The sequence below is a fragment of the Cajanus cajan genome, chromosome 11 (genome assembly GCF_000230855.2).
Source record: "Cajanus cajan strain Asha chromosome 11, NIPB_CcT2T_4, whole genome shotgun sequence".
Lineage (NCBI taxonomy): Eukaryota > Viridiplantae > Streptophyta > Magnoliopsida > Fabales > Fabaceae > Cajanus > Cajanus cajan.
Genome location: NC_138527.1, coordinates 5,536,828 through 5,556,013, shown reverse-complemented (window position 1 = coordinate 5,556,013; position 19,186 = coordinate 5,536,828). Strand labels below are relative to the sequence as shown.

The window sequence follows — 19,186 nt, the reverse complement described above, 5'->3', positions numbered from 1 at the left end:
TTGTTATTTTTACTAAGTATAGTTTATGTTAAAATGTGACGCTTTCTACTTGTACGGATTTTGAGTTTATTTATTATATTTGAGGTTATTCAGTTATTTAATATATTATGTGTTATGACATGTGGGATAGAGGAAGTCACAAGTGGTGCAATTCTTTTATAATTGATTCACTTGAAATAAAAAGATTAATTAATTACTTTTTAATTTTGGACTACTATTTTTGCCTATCAAATCTTCTCAAAAGCCGTACAACATATGCATGTTACATTTTACGCACAAAACATGATGTTCATCTTTTAACTCATATAACTTAGTCATTCCTTAACAATTTTATATGATTCTTGAGTTTAAACTATAGCCCAAAGTGTTACTTTGTAACCCAGTAATTAGAACTCAATTTTATTAATCACACATAGAAAAAACCACATAAATACCAAAGTATATTCATGCTAAAATTTTCAAAATAAAAGCATAACTCACACTCAAACTCTCTTCTCCCCATCCAATTGATAAAACCATAGATTATAGCCTAAAACTACTTTGTTATACTATCAATTACTTAAGTCCAATATTAATTTCAATTATTCATACAATTAACGTTAAAGTACATCTTGCTCTATAAATCAACAACTTTCTACATGAATTATAGATACTCACAAATTCCCAAACAATTCAAATAACATGAAATTACTATATATTATAATTCAAACGTCACATATAACGTACATAATTACATACTTTTATTAACTACTCACACAATTTCACCCAAACACATTCCCTTAAGGTTTCCACAAGAATCAACAGGTAACTCGAGTTACACAAAATCAATTCAATATACAAAATTAACCATATAGATATATTAGTAGCATTAATTAAAGAATTGAAGAGTCATATAACATACAAAAAATAATCACAAATCATAATTGGGATTTCCCCCTTTCACAACACATACAACAAAGACAAATTAGGATTAACTTCACTACCCAACAATTATCCCACGTCTAAAGTGAGATTACTCACCCCCTTATCTTTAATGAGTATTAGTTGAAGGATGTGGATCTCTAAAGTAATCTCTCACAAACTCTTGTTCTCCTTTTTGTGCTTGAGAGTGTACGCCCAAGAGTAAAAAGATAAGCTTAAAAATAAAAAACTGACGTAACCCTATTTTAAAAACTTAACTTATTTAACCCTTTAGTAAAAATACTATAACTATGGTTCACTCTCCTCCCAATATCGAAACTTATAAATAATTGTTATTGTCTCCACTTTTAGTGAACCATTATATCACTCATTTATTAAGAAAATAAATGAAATAACAATTTGTATTTTTTAAGTAACCATTCATAACCACCCATTAAATTTATTTATTTTTATTTATAATTTCTAAAACTTAAGAGACATGAAGTGTTTCTTTTTCCTACCAGTAATATATAAAATAAGTACTAACAACACACTATCTCTTATACTCTTTTAAATATTCTTTCGTTGGTCAAAATTTATTGAAAAACATAAAATTTTAGTGAGTATCACATCCTGTTTAATAATTTTTTTTTAAATTTATAATTTTAATAAATTTTAATTAATCAATCTCTACATATTAAACACAAACTTCTATTTTGTGTAAAAGCGTCTTTATGAATATTTTTTCTACAAAAAGATTTTTAGAAATTTTTATAATTTTTTTATCTAATTCAATTTTAAGTTATCATAATTATTTATTAATTAAATTTTAATATTTTTAAAATTAATTATCAATAAATAAAAATAATATTATTCTACAATATAAATTATTTATAAAAAATTTAAAATATAATTTATATATTTAAAAATATTTATATATACAAAATTTAAAATATAATTTTAAGAGGTCAGATGCATAATAGTAGTTGTATTGTTTTTATCGAATAACAAATTGACAATAACATGTGGAGTTAGGAAGAAACAACGGCTTTGCAAACCTGAACCCTTAAACCCCAAAACCCCATTCCAACTCTGCAAGAGGTCAATGGTCGAATCTCCACAATGAAAGCATTGAGAACCCTAAGAAGGACTCTCTATTCTCCCACACCCGTTTTCCGCGCCTTTTTCTCGGCCCAGGCCCAGGCCCAGGCCCAGGCCCACGAGGATCCCACCACCTCCGCCGCGGACTCCGACGCCGTCTTCGACAGCTCCCGCTACGCCCTCCACCATGACACCAAGCCCACGCCCGAGCCCGGGCCCACGTGGGACGAGAAGTACCGGGCCCGCGCGGACCGAGTGGTGTTCGGGGAAGACGGCCCCAAGGGGAAGCTGCGGCTGAAGGAGGAGGAGGACGAGAGGCGGAGGAGGGCCCTCGCGAAGGCCCTGCTGGAGGCCGCCGTGGACGACGGCGATGACGAGGAGGCAGAAGGGAAAGGCGCGGCGGTGGTCAACGAGGAAGACCAGAAATCCTTGGCCGTTGGAATCATCGGTGCCCCCAATGCCGGCAAGTCTGCCCTCACTAATTATATGGTTCGTTCTATAATGATGCCGTCGTTGACAATTTCTAAACTTACTTGAGTTTTAGCCAATTTGAATTCAAGGGTAAAAGAACTTTTGAAGGCTTCATAAGCACTTTTAACTTGTATCCAAACGCGTTATTATTAGTTTTACTGGTGTGGTTCATGGTTTTAGATCGCTGAAAATTGTAGACAAATGTGAAACTTTGTGGACACATGCAGATGGTGCTGCTACAATTTCGGTTTTTATTGAGGGTTTCTCGAGTTAATTAAGTTGGGGCCTGCTTAGATAAACTTGTTTAAAATCACTTATTATAAGCTTCTTAAAAAACTAAAATTAGCTTAAGTACCTGTCTGGGTAACTTCTCCAGGTTTTAAGAGAGAAAAGTAGGAAGGAAAAATAAAATAAGCTTCTGCATAAGCTAAAATTAACTTATGCTTAAGTTTTTTTTTTTTTTTTTGAGTTGATAATGGGCGAAAAAAAATCCAAATTAGCTTATGCATGAGCTAATTTTAGTGTATAAAAAGTTTATTTCATTTTTCTTTCATGTTTTTCTCTCCTACAAGTGCAAATGAAAAAGTTTTCCAAAATATGTTTTTTAACTTGTGTATAAGCTTAGCTTATGATAAAACTTTTTGTTTTTTTATTTTTTTTTAATTTTCTAGTATCTTTGGTGATGAATGATCTTATTGACTGATTTCTGAATGTGATGTCCTTTTCTGATTTGCCATAGGTTGGGACAAAGGTGGCAGCGGTTTCACGGAAGACAAATACTACAACTCATGAAGTTGTGGGAGTGTTGACAAAAGGAGACACCCAAATTGTGAGTGACTTGTGCTTATATCATTTGAGCCAAAATATGGACATATTTTGATATAATTTGAAATCCTTGATTATATGGATTTCAGTTTGAGAATGATATTCCTGACCTATAAAAATTATGTTTCAGCTGGTAAAATATTCCAAGAGTGATAGTAATGGATCAGCTGGTCCATCTCTATTGCTATTGGTATAAGTACGATAAATTTTTCAATGAACCTTTTGTTGTTTTTATGTATTTCATTCTGAAAAGTGAAGAAAAAAATCTCATCGTGAAATGAGAACTTTTTGCTAATGTATTTTTCACATGTAGTAGGCAGGATAACTTTTCAAATCTACTGCTAGTTATAGACCCTTCTAATATACATCATATTGTCAATTGTGAAATATAATTCTAATGATCGGTGGAGCCAAGTAAATAATTCAATTAGAAAAAGTTCTTTTTTAAGTTTTCTTCCAATGCTTAATATTAGCACAGGATTTTTTTTTTTGTGTGTGCTTCTCATTTATATCATTTTACTTGAATGAGTTTGTATTTGAAGTGTATGTCGAGCACTAGAAAAAAATTAAACTCTGATAATGGTGGTGACTGGTAACAAGGAAAAGGTGTTTCAGGAGGTGTTAGCTTACAATATAAGCATACCCACTGCTGCAGATTTTCTTTAAATGCTATATAGTTCATGACGACAAACCAATTAAACTGTGTGCAAGCATTTTGTTGAAACCCAAAAGTTGTTACTCTACCTTTACTGCTTTACTACTACACTGCCTCATATTGGTCTCAACCTACCACTTATAGGCCTTGCATTTTATGATTTGTTTATGATTTGTTGATTATACTTTTCAAGAATTTGGGAGATTTGCTTTGTTATCCATGAACTTGCCGCATGAATCTTTTTATAGGTTTTTAATTTAATATTTAATGATACATTTTACTTGGCTACATGCTCACGTGGCATTATATTCTCTGTGCAGTGTTTTTTTGATACACCAGGGCTCATGTTGAATTGCGGTGGATTTCCTTATAGGGATGTCAAGGCCCGTGTTGAAAGTGCTTGGAGTTCAGTCAATCTCTATGAAGTGCTCATAGTCATTTTTGACGTTCATAGACATATTACCAGGTCAGAGGTTTATTATTTAACTTCAGTACTTGTCTTACACTTGTGTTTCAAGTTTCAACCTATTTCTTTCTATATAAGAATCTGTGGATAAACTTCCCCTCGTTTCATTCAATAAAATTGGTTGTTTTCCACTGTTATGATACCAGTTCTATCAGGAACTCATGCTAAAATTGTTTACATCGAATTGTTGGGGGAAGGGGCGCTTATGTTCTGGTGGCACATTTTCTTTATTCATGTTGTTATTGGTGATCCCATCCGCATCCTACTAAACGTTTGATCAATATAGGCCTGATTCAAGAGTGATAAAATTAATTAAGAGAATGGGAGCTCGATCTGTTCCAAATCAAAGGCGAATTTTGTGTATGAACAAGATTGATTTAGTAGAGAAAAAGAAAGACTTATTGAAGGTTGCTGAAGAATTCAAAGATCTTCCTGGATATGAAAGGTAAGGTTCTCTTGTAGAAAGACTAGGGAAGACGATGGTGTGCACTATGACAATAACTTTGTGTGGATTGACCCTAGTTCTTTAGCTATCCTCTAATACCTTCTTTATTTTTAATTATTATTATTTAGGCATTTCATGATATCAGGACTGAAGGGGGCTGGAATAAAAGATCTGACTGCGTACTTGATGGACCAGGCATGAATCTTTCTACTTCTGCTGTCTACTAGGTGTAAACAAATGATTTAATAGTTTCTCTAAGGAATCAGCAATGTGTTTTTTAGGTTGTAGGATGAGACTGCCCTACCTTGTGGGATAAGACTTAGTTTACCATGCATTCTTTACCATAATTGCTTCATTTTTTACTATGCATACTTACAAATATCTTCTTTTACAGTACAATTTTTGTAGTTTGCGTCATGGTAGTAAGTATCGTAGGAATCGCGATTCGTATCGTACGATACGATACGATTCCGTGCTTCAGCGATTCGAATCGCATGGTGTATCGTTTTTGATCCTGAATCGTTTTCGAATCGTTTGTATCGGGTTTAGAATCGGAAAATCGCGATTCTGGAAGGTCTCGCACGATTCTGGGAAGAAACGGGTCGCGTCCGAAACCGGGTCGGGTCATGCGCGACCCGGTTCTGAAAACCCTAAAAAAATGATTTTTTTTAAATAAAAAAAGACGAAACTGAGACAGAAAATGCCGATACCCATTCCTGTACATGACCCACTTAGTGGGTTTCACTTTTAGTGGTCCCTTTGTCTCGTCCAGGTTCGCAGCTTCGTTTGGATGGCTGTTTGGGTTGCTGTTCTTCGTGTTAGTGGTCCACTTGTTGCTGAGTTTATGCAGCAACAACACTAATATTTTTTTTGGGTGGCTATATTGCTGATTAGAGTAGCAAACAGTCCCTTGTATATGTATATATTTAGCAACAACAATGATTTTTTTGGAGGCTTTGTTGTTGAACTGTACAGTCATTTCTTTTGGCTTTGAGACTGTTATTATTTGTATAATTCTATCTTTGTTTGTATTTTGAAGCTTATATATTACTATATATTTATGTATGACTTCATTTTGTCTGTTTCTTTATATTAAAATGTGCTTAGAGTGCTTTTATATGTCTTGTATGCATATATATACACTATGTTTTTATTGATCATGAATCTTACGATTCACGATACGATTCGATTCACGATTCAAAAAATAAGCTTTCCGATACATTATGTGTATCTCGATTCAACTACCATGGTTTGCGTAGATATCTTTGATTTATATATTCACCATCTTAATTCTGGATTTTTAATTTTTTCTTATGCATAGGCAGTTCAACGACCCTGGGAAGAAGATCCATTTACCATGAGTGAGGAAGTTATGAAGATGATAGCATTAGAAGTTGTGCGTGAAAGGTTATTGGACTATGTGCATCAGGTAGTTGTTGAATCCATTCATTCTTCTAATACCTAGCTAGAATTTGTAAGAAATATGTTGTAGGATTTGGCTAATATTGTTTAAATATTATATATTGACCAGCAAGTTTATCAATTCAGGAAATTCCGTATGATGTTGAACATCGATTGATTGACTGGAAAGAGTTACGAGATGGTTCTCTTAGGATTGAGCAACATTTCATCACTAACAAATTAAGCCAACGCAAGATTCTTGTGGGGAAGAATGGCTCAAAAATTGGGTAACTAGTATTTTCAGCCTTTCCGTTATGTGGCTTAACAGATTTTGCTATTATTATTTTAGCAGCTTCTCCTGTTTTGAATATGATGTGACAAGATTGGAATGTTGCAAGTTCAATCAAAGCATATGGGAAGAACTGGGATACCTACATCTTTTGTGCTATATATTTGAGATTTTCAAGTATAGTTGTACCCATTTTCCATCTAAGATTATGAGTATTTAGATAGGTTCATCATGATGGTTCTCTGAGCTTGAGAATATAATCATTAAGCTTCTTATGCATGAAAATTGCCATTTTCCGTAGAATATTCTCTTTTCATCTTAAGGGTTGGGACAACAGGCCTCCAATTTTATTTCTGTTTGTTGTTTGAATCTACCTTCCACCTGGACGCCTTTATCCATCTCCGGTGAGGCAGTGTGCATGCTTTGAATTCATTTTTTCTTCCTTGCTTCCTTCAGATGAACACTAATTTGGGTTTAATTATGTTAAGGTTTCGATCTTGTGATTTTTGACTTTTCTTTAATACAGGCGAATAGGAATTGAAGCAAATGAAGAGCTAAGGTCCATTTTCAAAAAGCAAGTGCATCTAATTCTCCAAGTTAGGCATAAGCAATGAATCAGGAAAATAGAATTGATGAAGTGTACCTTCTTTGCCGCACCATGGTATGCAGTATGTGAAATGCCAAAGCTGTGGTGTGTCTTACCCTTGCATTTGAAGTTCGCAAAGGAACAAAACCGTGCTAGATGTCATGGTGATCATAGTGAGAATCATCGGTATGGTGACACAGGTTGAGTTCATTGCTGATCATGCAAGCAAACTTTTGTGCCATTTACCGTTTAGTTGCCCATGATTTAAGTTTATTGTGTGTAAGAAATATGAATTTCAAAATGAAATTTCCATATTTTGTTGTTTACTCAAATATAATTTGATTTATACATATATATTTTTTTTTTATCAAAATATACGACTAGTGCATTTGGTCTATAGTTGTATGCAGTGTTTAAAAAACCGGACCGAACCGGCCGGTCGGACCGGTTGGACCGGGAACCAGTGGTCCAGCCGGTCCGAACCTTAAGTTGGATCGGTTATGCAGTCGACCCGTTTCAAATCGGATTGAACCGGTCAATTTTCTGGTTCAACCGGTGAACCGGTGGGTCAAACCGGTTCAACCACTTTTTTTTATTTTATTTTTTTTATTTTATTTTATTTTTTAAGGGACCATAAACCACAAAAATAATAATGAAAATTGAATCTTTTAATAGAAGAACAAAGATTCTTATTAAATATAACAATAACTACTTGTTCTAATGTATTTGTTTATATAATATACAACTTAAATAACTTTTATAGTATATTATTAATTTTATATTATATATTTAATAATATAATATATATGTAAATATTACATATATTATTTTGTGATATCAATTGCAAGCATATTATATATGTACATATTATTTATATTTTTAATTTGTATTAATATACAGTTTAATATGTAATTTTTTATATATTTTTTACAAAATAAAAATAAAAATAATTTTAAATAAGATAGAAAAATTGAAATTTAAAATAAGATATAAATTTATTAAAATTTATAAGTATAAAATATATTTAATATGAATATTTTTTTAATAAAAATAAATAAAAACCGAGTCATGCGGTTTAACTAGTGACCCACCGGTTCAACCTTTGACCCACTGACCCAGTACCTTAACCGGTTCGATGACCGGTCCGGTTTTTAAAACTATGGTTGTATGATTCTTTTTGTGCTTTTAAAATTGCCTAGAACCGCCCCACTTGATGAGATAAGAGACTTGAGTATTGTATAATCGTATCTTATGTACTGCAATTTTGTTGATCAAACTTCGGTAAATACCCATCTGTTTGGTTATCAAACATCTTGTTGTCGGTAAGTTATATATGAAATTGGAAATTGGTTTTGCTTTTTTTATTTTGATCTTTCGGTTCTAATCTTGTACATTTTTTTTTTCTCTGCATCCTGTACTACAGTTTCATTTTTATATCATCTTTTAGTAAAGTACTATAGTGGACGCTGGGAATTATATAAGGGTGAAAGATATTATATATATTCCTGATTTTAGATGTGGTAGTCAAGCGGAAGGTTTATAAGAAGTATTTTTAATCATATACATTCTTCTCTAAGGAATGTCATTGAAAGAACAATTGGAGTTTGGAAGAAAAAGGTTTGGAAGAAAAAGGTGGCATATCTTGTGTGATGAGACTATATCCATTGATTAAACAACAAAAGATTATAATTGCAACAATGACGTTACTTCATTCCAATGTGCGGCGCTGAAGGTGGAGAATTTAACAAATGTGATAATATTCCAAAATATGACTAGGGTAGAGAAGAAATGAATGATGATGAAGAAATGATTTCATATAATCCTAAAAGAGTAGTAAATGTTGCTTGTATGAAGAGTTTGAAATCAAATGGCAATTGCATCTATGAGAAGTCGATATAATTGACTTGTTGAATCATGAATTGAGCATTTTATTAAATATCTTCTTGGTTACATATCTATGAGTTGTGAATTACTTGTTAAGTTATATATATATATATATATATATATATATATATATATATATATATATATATATATATATATATATATATATATATATATTGTTTTAATTTGGTCCCTAATAATTTAAATTACTGCAATGTCGGACTTTCATCCAAATTATTTAAATGGAGTTAACTGTTGGCCACGTGGATGCCACGTAGATGCATAGGTAGGTGCCAAATTTCTTTAATGCATCTAGAACCAGAACGGCCCGTTCTGAAACCAGAACGACCCATTCTGCTTGCACTCTTGGTGTGTTAATTTTGCACCTAGAACGGGTCGCTCTAGATGCAAAATTAACATACCAATAGTGCAAGCAGAATGGGCCGTTCTGGTTCCAGAATGTCAAACACAAAAGGTCGATGATTATAGTTCACGCCTGTGATTCTAAATCACGGTTGTGAATCGTGCAAGGAAAAAAAACCCAAGGTACAAAACATTTCAAACACTAGATTTAGTAATATTGTCAATGGGGATTGATAACTTCAATTGCTAAACATTTGAGCTATATAGTGTATCACTAAGGACAATGTAGTGTATCACTAAGGACAATGGTGGCAGGTTTTATTTCATTGTCAGTCAAACTGGAGTGAATCACTTATTACCAAATCGATACTATACAGTCAAGGATGAAACGACATGGTATTTTCCCTTGAAGTCATTGACCAATGTACCCCAACAACAACCTATTCTTGAAGAGGTACAACCTGAAGTAGAGGAAGAGGACACATAGGACCAACATTTCACCACACAACCACATGTAGAGGTAGATAATGCTGATATCCTATCAGCCATTCAATGTATGGATCGTCGATTGCAAGAGATGGATGAACGCCAATAACACTATAATTATATGGTGGATAAGATGTATTATTGACACTTTTAGCGTTATCTAGATGATTTCCCTTCTCAGTAATTTCTTTAAACTTTCTTAGTATATGTTATGTTATGAATTTTTGTTTTCAGACTTTGAACCATATTTTAGTCTTTGAATTTATGTTATGTTATGAATTTGTTTTTAAATTTTGAACTACATTGCTGCATTTTGTTGAACGTATGTATGTGGTTGGTGTTCTGGAACGACTCGTTCTGAATCTAGAACGACTCGTTCTAAAACCAGAACGACCCATTCTAGTTTCAGAACGACCCGTTTTGCTTGCACTCGCTGTCTGTTAAATAATGCATCAGGAACAGCCCGTTCCAGGTACAAAATTAACACACAAAGAGTGCAAGTAGAACGAGCCGTTCCAAATACATTAAAAAAAATTTGCATCTACCTATGCATCTACGTGACATCCACATGACCAACAATTAACTTTGTTTAAATAATTTGGAAAGAAGTCCGACATTACAGTAATTTAAATTATTAGGGACCAAATTGAAACAAAAAATTAAAGTGAGACTAAATTGAAACAAAAAAAGTATTATAAGGGACCAAATTAGTATTTTAACCTAATTAGAAAAAGTAATACTATGTGGAAGAAAAAAAAAAGATAGTCATTAGAAGGGGGATTGAATAGTGAATATCAAAAACTTGTATTTTTTGCAAGAGAGTGAAGTAGTATCTACAACAAACGAAATACTAGAAGAGTAATCAAAAGAACAAATAAGATATCGAGTATTTTTTATGCCAATTTGTCTCAAACATAGAGGCTACATCTAATTCTCAATCCAACTAGATTAAGTTCCATTAACTTTCTCAAAGTTACAAATATTCTTTCCCAAGTCATTTTTGGCTCTACAACAAATGTTATTTGACTAAGTATTCTTTTATAGTCAAACCTCTCCAGGCTCTACAACAAGTGTTCTTTGATTGACCTCTTCAAGTCACTATCAAAGCATTCTTTTACAATCAAGCCTCTTCAACCTCTACCCTATAACAACAATTATCCAGGTATTACAAGGTTATTATAATCATCTCTCCAAGACGTGAATACAATATTTTGGTGCAAAGATTTTTCTACAAGACAAAAGTTATATAGAAGAAATGTGTCTATGAATGTTCTTGTATTTCGATCAAAAACCTCTCTTTGTCTTGATCTTCAAAACTTCTTATACAATAGCTTTGGAGAAGATGCTTGTTGCAATACTTTGAGTCTAGCTCACAAGTTTGCTTTGTTTGTCTTCATCTTCTTCATTGTGGTGACAGGTAATTGTTTGGTACATTTAATGCAAGTATAAAATGCATTTTACCAAATAGTACCTCTTATCTAATCAAAAAGGCTACTTATTAACTTTCCATGGTAAATGGAGCTTGTGGAAGCAATATTAGTGCAAAGCAGCTATTGTAGTGACTTCATCTGTTTTTCTTCATGAGTTTAGGGATTTGGTTTTGATGGAAATCATGATTTCTCTTTAACGATTTGTAAGTTATGAGACAATCTTTTAATTCGATGTATTAAGATATTTAAAGCATACGAGACATACTGTATGCTTTAGCTGATTATTAATCGTCTTATAGTCGATCTACATCTTACATTTTATCTAATAAACCTTTCAAAGATACTTTTCAAAGATGTTTTCGTAGACATTTCTTCTATATAAAATAGTTTTATTTGTTAATATTAAAACTTTGAATTTAAGGGATCATCTTTTGATTTAACACTATTTTTAATCTCCTTTTTTTTCTTACGATATTTTTTACAACAAAAAGTTGGAAAAAGAAATGGAGAGATAAAAAAAAATCTCAAGTAAAAGATGGAGTTAAAAAGGTAGGAATATAACAAATAAGCTTGCAATGAAGATGGTGGCCAACTATGACCGTGATTCTAGAGAGAAGAGTATATAAGAGTTTCTCTAAGAAGGGAACTTCATAAGTTCATTCTCAAAGAAACTTAGAGAGGAGTTTTAGAGAGAAGGACTTTGGGTCTGTGAGCTCCTTTCTCTCCCAAATTTCTCTGTTTAATTCTTCTTCTTCTCAGTTCTTGGCTATCTTGAGCCAATTTTCAGGTGAGGGAAGCTAGAATGTAGGAATTTGGTTGCATGTGAGTTTAGAAACTCAATTGATGCATGAATTTTGAGAATCAATGGTTGGATTGAAGGAATTGCTCATTTTTCGGGGTTTTGGGAAAAATGGGGTTTTGGTCGATCTTGATGAATCAGAGGAGTACATGCTGTTTCTAGGACTTGGATTGAACTGTTGTTGGTGCATGGATGCTATTTCTTCCATTGCATGTGGGTTTTCTCTGAGTTTCAAGTGCGAAAGTCCAAAAATGGCGAAGAACATGGTGCCTCTGTCATGAAACAACTGAGTCATTTTAAAGGGCTGAGCCCTTTAGGGGCTGCATGACAGAGGAGGGTTTCTGGAACCAAAGGGCTGAGCCATTTTAAAGGGCTAAGCACTTTCAAAACGGTTGAGCCATTTTGAAGGGCTAAGCCCTTTGGGGGCAATGTGCCAGGGGAGAGTTCCTGAAGGTAAAGGGCTAAGCGCTTGGGAAGCGCTAAGCGCGTTGGAGGCACTGAGCGCTTTTGTGCTTTCAGAATTGGACTTTATGGTCTTCATGAAAGTTGTAGCCTTGGATCGTAGCTTTTCAATGGCGTTGGAATCACCCAAAAAGAAGGTCTAGAACTTAAGATATGGTTGTTTTAGTGAACAAGAGTCAAGTTGTCAACATTAGTTAAGTTGTTATCATGTGGATTAAAAAGTTGCTTGATACTATGTTGTATATTGGTTCATATATGTATTATATATGATGTAAATTGGCACTTTATGTTGGCATATACGTCATTTTGAAAAACTGTTTTTGCAACAGTAGCACGTTTGCAACAGCCGCGTAAAAGGAAACAACGTGCTTCCAATTTTCACGTTGCATTTCTGATTCTTCTACTTGTTGCGGTTAACATATCATGAATGTGGTCCATGTGAAAGAACGTATGTAAAGGATTTTGATGATGCCAAAGAAATTGTAGAAAACAAGAGGTCAAGTTAAAGCAAGGTGATCAAGAAACAAGAATCTCAAAGTATTTTAGATAAGTCTTGTCAACCTAGCTTTATATGTAAAAAGAAATCTTTAGAAATATTGCATAAGATTCTTGGCCATTTAAAATAAAGAATTTCAAAGAAAACCCAAATATAATTTTTTAAATAAGTTTTTGAAAATAGAAGTTTTTCTATATCTTAAGTTTTAACAGTCTGGTAATCGATTACCAGTACATGTAATCGATTACCAAAGGATGGAAACTCATATGTTCAAAATTTAATTATAAAAATGTGCTCTGGTAATCGATTACCAATTTATTGTAATCGATTATCAGAAGTTTAAAATTTCAAAGTTTGAATTTAAATTTTACAACGTTCCAAACTTTTTGAACTTAAACCGTTGTAATCGATTACCAAGTGTTGTAATCGATTACCAGAGCCTAATTTCTGAAAAATTTTAGAAAGACACAACTCTTCATGAAAAGTCATGACCTATGAAACAATCATCTTTAAATACCAATAATTTTTCAGAAAAAGGTTACGAACTCAATTGTGAAAAATTATCTTTACAATCACTTGGTCAAAAATCATTTGCAAATATTATCTAAAGAGTTCTACTAGATCAACAAAGTGTAAAATCCACTCTTCAAAGAGAGTTTTTCTACTTCATTCATCTTTTCTATTGATCTGTAAAGGGGAAATTGTTGTTCTCCTTGGTGGTCTGTGATTCTCAACACGGGGAAAGAGAATTCCTAGGTGTTGGAGAATTTGAGTCTTGTAAAGCTTACAAGCATAGTGAAAAATCTCAAGTGGGTGACTTGAGGACTGGATGTAGGCAAGGTTGGCCGAACCAGTATAAAATCAAGTTTGCAATTCTCTATCCCTATACTTTTAATTTTGTTGTGAAGTTTTTGCATCATTACGTACAAATTGTTTATGATATTGATTTTATAAGAAAGAAGTTAGAAAAACTAATAAAGAGAAGAAAAATTAGATAACTTAATTCACCCCCCCCCCTCTTAAGTTACACGAGGCTACTTGACTACCAGTCCATTTTTCAACCATTATCAAATAACTTGCGGATATGGTACCGTGATTCCTGCACATTTTTTCCAACGTTCAAAGAGGCTCTATGATGGATTTAGAGTTTTATAAAATTGGACGCGTATCTCTGTTTTGGGTCACTGAGCCTACTCTCCTCTTCAGTATACTACACCATCACGTATTGAGAGCAAGGGTTCAGAAACCTGAAGAAACAAGCGAACAACAATGGCTGGAGGTTGGTCCTTTAATTTCCGCAATTATGAGAATGATCTGAACGTGTTTGCTTTTGATTTTTGCCATGTTTAGATCTTTTAGAATATTAGTTTTACATTTGGTATCAGAGCATGCTAATCCTCTGCCTTGTTTTGTATCGGGTAATTTTGGGTATCTCTTTTCAACCCCACAATTGTTTTTAAAACTGGAGAGGAAGAAAAGGATGATTTTTCTAAAGTTTCTGTAATTAAAATGGTGTTTTTCGATGTTCAAAACATGTAAAAATAGTCGGGTTTTCGTTTCGGGTCCGCGGGTCATAAATGGGTAAAACTGACCCGTCTCAAGGTTGAAGACGATTAAAATGCATTGTGTTTTCGCGTTTTGTTTATTTGTTTGCTATTGACATGCATATGTTTTATTTTTAAATTGTATCACACTTTCGAGATGAAATGCTTGGTGCAGTGGTTTGTTCACTTGCGATATAATTGTCATGGCATGGGTTCGAATCCTGCTGGTGTCTCTTGTTTTTGATTCCCTTTACGTGGTCAAATGATTTCTTGCATGTTGTTTCGTAATTACGATGCTGGAGACACGTCACCTACATAGTATCACAAATTACGTAAAGAGACACGTCACCTACATAGTAAAATTTAATACGTGTTATTCTTGGCTGCATTGCATATTGAAAATTAAGAATAATGAGTATTGAATATTATATGCTTATCTAATGTTTTCTTATATTTATTTTATTTGATATTAAAATAAAAATAAGATTTATTTATTTTATATTAATGTTTAGTGATACATATAATTTTAATAAGTTAGAGAATAGCTACAACATCTTTAATTAATTAAAATTATATATTTTTTAAAGATCACATTAAGAAAAATATTAATTGTAATTAATTATATGTGATGTGATGAAATATACCCACAGGAAATTTCTTACATTTGTATGATTGATTAGGATAAAATATTATATTATATTTCTTAATTTACCCATAGGAATTAAGAAAGGGAACATAATTTGATAGTTTTATCATAAGGTTACATGAGTCTAATTGAGTATGACTTTAGCCCACAGGCAAGTTTTATGTCACTAGATTCGTTAAAAGAGACATGTTTGCATTGGTAAAACATGACATTTATTTTAGTCTCAAGTTATGATGATGAACATGTTTTTGACATTTGCAGTTTCTCAATCTATGAATATTTCTGATATCAAGTGTGGCATTCCCGAATTAAAGGGTGACAATTATAAGGTTTGGAAGGAGAGAGTTCTTCTTCATTTAGGCTGGATGGACATTGACTATGCTATTAGGAAACCAGCACCACCGGGTATTACTGAGACCAGCACTCCAGATGCAGTTGATCTTTATGAAAAATGGGAGAGGTCAAATCGTCTCTCTGTGACATTCATAAAGACCAACATTTCTGCTGGAATTCGGGGTTCTGTTGACCAGCATGACAATGTCAAAGATTTACTAAAGGCTATTGATGAACAATTTACCACATCTGATAAATCTCTTGCCAGCACCCTTATAATGCAGTTTTCATCCTTAAAGCTCACTGGGATTAAAGGAGTGCGTGATCATATCATGCGCATAAGGGATATTGTGGCTCAACTGAAAGCTTTAGAGGTTACCATGTCTGATTCTTTCCTAGTACACTATATTTTGTGCACCTTGCCTCACCATTATGCCCCCTTTAAAATCTCTTACAACACACATAAGGATAAGTGGTCTATTAATGAATTGTTGACCATGTGTGTTCAAGAAGAGGAAAGGTTAATGGTGGAAGAAGGAGAGCAGGTTCTCTTAACTACTTTTAAGAAAAAGAAGAATCAAGATAATAAGAAGGGAAAGATTCCAGCTCAACCAATTATTAAGAAAGAATCCAAGTGCTTCTTTTGTAAAAAGAAAGGACACATGAAGAAGGATTTTCTGAAGTTTAAGAATTGGCTGGAAAAGAAAGGTAATTTATTTGCTTTTGTTTGTTATGAATCTAATATGACTAGTACTAATCATAACACTTGGTGGATTGATTCTGGATCTACAATCCATGTTTCTAATACCTTACAGGGTATGCAAAACCTAAGGAAACCGATGGGAAGTGAGCAATGCACCTATTCAGGAAGCAAGATGAGTTCACATGTGGAGGCCGTTGGGACATGCAATTTAGTTTTGAGCAGTGGTTTTATTTTAAATTTAGAAAAGACCTTTTATGTTCCTAGTTTTAGTAAAAACTTGATTTCTATTTCGCAACTTGCACCTTTGGGTTTTTCTTTTAAATTTATGGATTCTGGTTTTACTTTGTTGAATAAATCCAAAGTTATTGGTTTTGGTGAATTACGTGATGGTCTTCTATTAATTTACAAAATAATGACGCTGCTTATAATTCTATGCATGTTTCTTCTAGGTTAAAACGTTGTTTTATGAATGAGGATTCTTCTATGTTGTGGCACCGGAGATTAGGACATATCTCCATTGATAGAATAAAACGATTAGTAAATGATGGAGTACTTAGTACTTTAGATTTTGCTGATTTTGAGACTTGTGTGGATTGCATCAAGGGTAAGCAAACTAACAAGTCCAAAAAAGGTGCCAAGAGGAGTTCAAACATACTAGAAATCATTCATACAGATATTTTTTGTTCGGATATGGATGCAAATAGTCCAAGATACTTCATCACCTTTATTGATGATTACTCACGATATATGTACCTTTACTTACTTCATTCTAAGGATGAAGCCTTGGATGCCTTTAAAGTTTTTAAGGCTGAAGTAGAGCTACAATGCGGAAAGCAAATTAAGATTGTGAGATCACATAGAGGTGGAGAGTACTATGGTAAATACACAGAGAATGGACAAGCACCTGGTCCATTTGCGAGATTTCTTCAAGAACATGGGATTGTTGCCCAATACACTATGCCTGGTTCTCCAGATCAAAATGGTGTGGTAGAAAGAAGAAATAGAACATTAATGGATATGGTGAGAAGTATGAGGAGTAATGCAAAACTTCCTCAATTCTTGTGGGCTGAAGCACTTAAAACGGTTGTGTATATAGTAAACTGAGTTCCAACCAAGACTGTTTCAAAGACACCTTTTGAGTTATTCAAAGGTTGGAAACCCAGTTTACGTCATGTACGCGTTTGGGGATGTCCGTTTGAAGTAAGGATTTATAACCCACAAGAGAAGAAACTAGACCCGAGGACTATTAGTGGGTATTTCATTGGATATGCTGGGTATAGATTCTATTGCCCATCTCATAACACTAGAATTGTGGAATCAAGAAATGCAAAGTTTCTTGAAAATGACTTGATTAGTGGGAGTGATTTAATTCAAGATATTAGTTTTGAAAATGATCACTATGAAGTTCAACCCTCTCAATCAAATGACAGACTGCTAGTCAATCATGCTTCTTCAGTTCAAAAGTGTGTTAGACAACCAGTGATTCAAGTTCCACAATTTGCTGAAGATTATAATGTAGATCAAGTTGTTAACCAGGAGCAACAAGTAAATGTTGAACAACAAGTTCCTGACCAAAAGATCAGCAATTTCTAGTGATTATGTAGTGTATTTACAAGAATCAGATTATAACATAGGAGCCAAAAATGATCCTGAAACGTTTTCACAAGCCATGAATTCTAAGGAATCAAATTTGTGGTATAATGCTATGAAAGAAGAGATGAATTCTATGACGTCTAATCAAGTCTGGGATCTTGTTGAGTTGCCTCATGGTGTAAAATCCATTGGATGTAGATGGGTCTTTAAAACTAAAAAGGGCTCACAAGGTAACATTGAAAGACATAAAGAAAGTCTTGTTGCAAAAGGATTCACTCAAAGAGAAGGAATTGATTATAGTGAGACATTTTCTCCTATATCTAAGAAGGATTCTCTACGAATAATCATGGCATTAGTAGCTCATTTTGATTTTTAACTACATCAAATGGATGTAAAAACAACATTCCTTAATGGTAATCTAGAGGAAGAGGTTTACATGAAACAACCTGAAGGATTTTTCTCTAGTGATGGTGAGCACTTAGTATGTAAGCTTAACAAATCCATCTATGGATTAAAACAAGCCTCACGCTAATGGTATTTAAAATTTCATGAAGTTGTATCTTCATTTGGTTTTGAAGAAAACATCATGGATCAATGTGTATACTAGAAGGTTAGTGGGAGCAAGATTTGCTTTCTTGTTTTATATGTGGATGACATTTTGCTTGCAACTAATGACAAGGGTATGTTGTATGAGGTGAAACAATTTCTCTCAAAGAACTTTGATATGAAGGATATGGGTGAGGCATCTTATGTCATAGGCATTAAGATCCATAGAGAAAGATCTCGAGGTATTTTGGGTTTATCTCAAGAAACCTATATCAACAAGGTTTTAGAGAGGTTTAACATGAAAGATTGTTCACCAAGTGTAGCTCCCATTGTGAAGGGTGACAAACTTGAGTTGAGTCAGTGCCCGAAAAATAATCTCGAGCGGGAACACATGAAAAATATTCCATATGCTTCAACTGTTGGAAGTCTTATGTATGCTCAGGTTTGTACTAGACCTGACATTGCATTTGCAGTTGGAGTTTTAGGAAGATATCAGAGTAATCCTGGTGTTGACCATTGGAAAGCTGCAAAGAAGGTAATGAGATACCTTCAAGGAACAAAAGATTTCATGCTCATATATAGACGGACTGATAGTTTGGAGGTGATAGGTTACTCTGATTCAGACTTCGCTGGTCGCATTGATACCAGAAAATCTACATCTGGCTATGTTTTTATGCTGGCTTGTGGAGCTGTATCTTGGAGCAGCAGAAAGAAGACCTTGACTGCTACTTCTACTATGGAGGCTGAGTTCGTTTCTTGTTT

At 33.7% G+C, this 19,186-nt stretch overlaps 1 protein-coding gene across 1 annotated transcript; it reads left to right on the top strand.

Moving 5' to 3' along the window:
• The first annotated feature begins 1,905 nt into the window (after positions 1 to 1,905).
• LOC109792267 (GTP-binding family protein) lies at positions 1,906 to 7,504 on the top strand. The gene is made up of 8 exons (XM_083066569.1): positions 1,906 to 2,490; positions 3,212 to 3,301; positions 4,273 to 4,418; positions 4,705 to 4,863; positions 4,992 to 5,058; positions 6,185 to 6,292; positions 6,412 to 6,551; positions 7,080 to 7,504. The coding sequence occupies exons 1-8, from the start codon at positions 2,023 to 2,025 to the stop codon at positions 7,165 to 7,167; spliced, it is 1,266 nt and encodes a 421-aa protein (XP_082922695.1). The 5' UTR covers positions 1,906 to 2,022; the 3' UTR covers positions 7,168 to 7,504.
• The last annotated feature ends 11,682 nt before the right edge of the window (positions 7,505 to 19,186 follow it).

Excerpts from the sequence above, each read along its gene's own strand:
- LOC109792267 (XM_083066569.1), top strand. The coding sequence starts at position 2,023 with ATGAAAGCATTGAGAACCCTAAGAAGGACTCTCTATTCTCCCACACCC. Across the intron at positions 2,491-3,211 it reads CTGCCCTCACTAATTATATG|GTTGGGACAAAGGTGGCAGC; the intron begins GTTCGTTCTATA and ends GATTTGCCATAG. Across the intron at positions 4,419-4,704 it reads GTTCATAGACATATTACCAG|GCCTGATTCAAGAGTGATAA; the intron begins GTCAGAGGTTTA and ends TGATCAATATAG.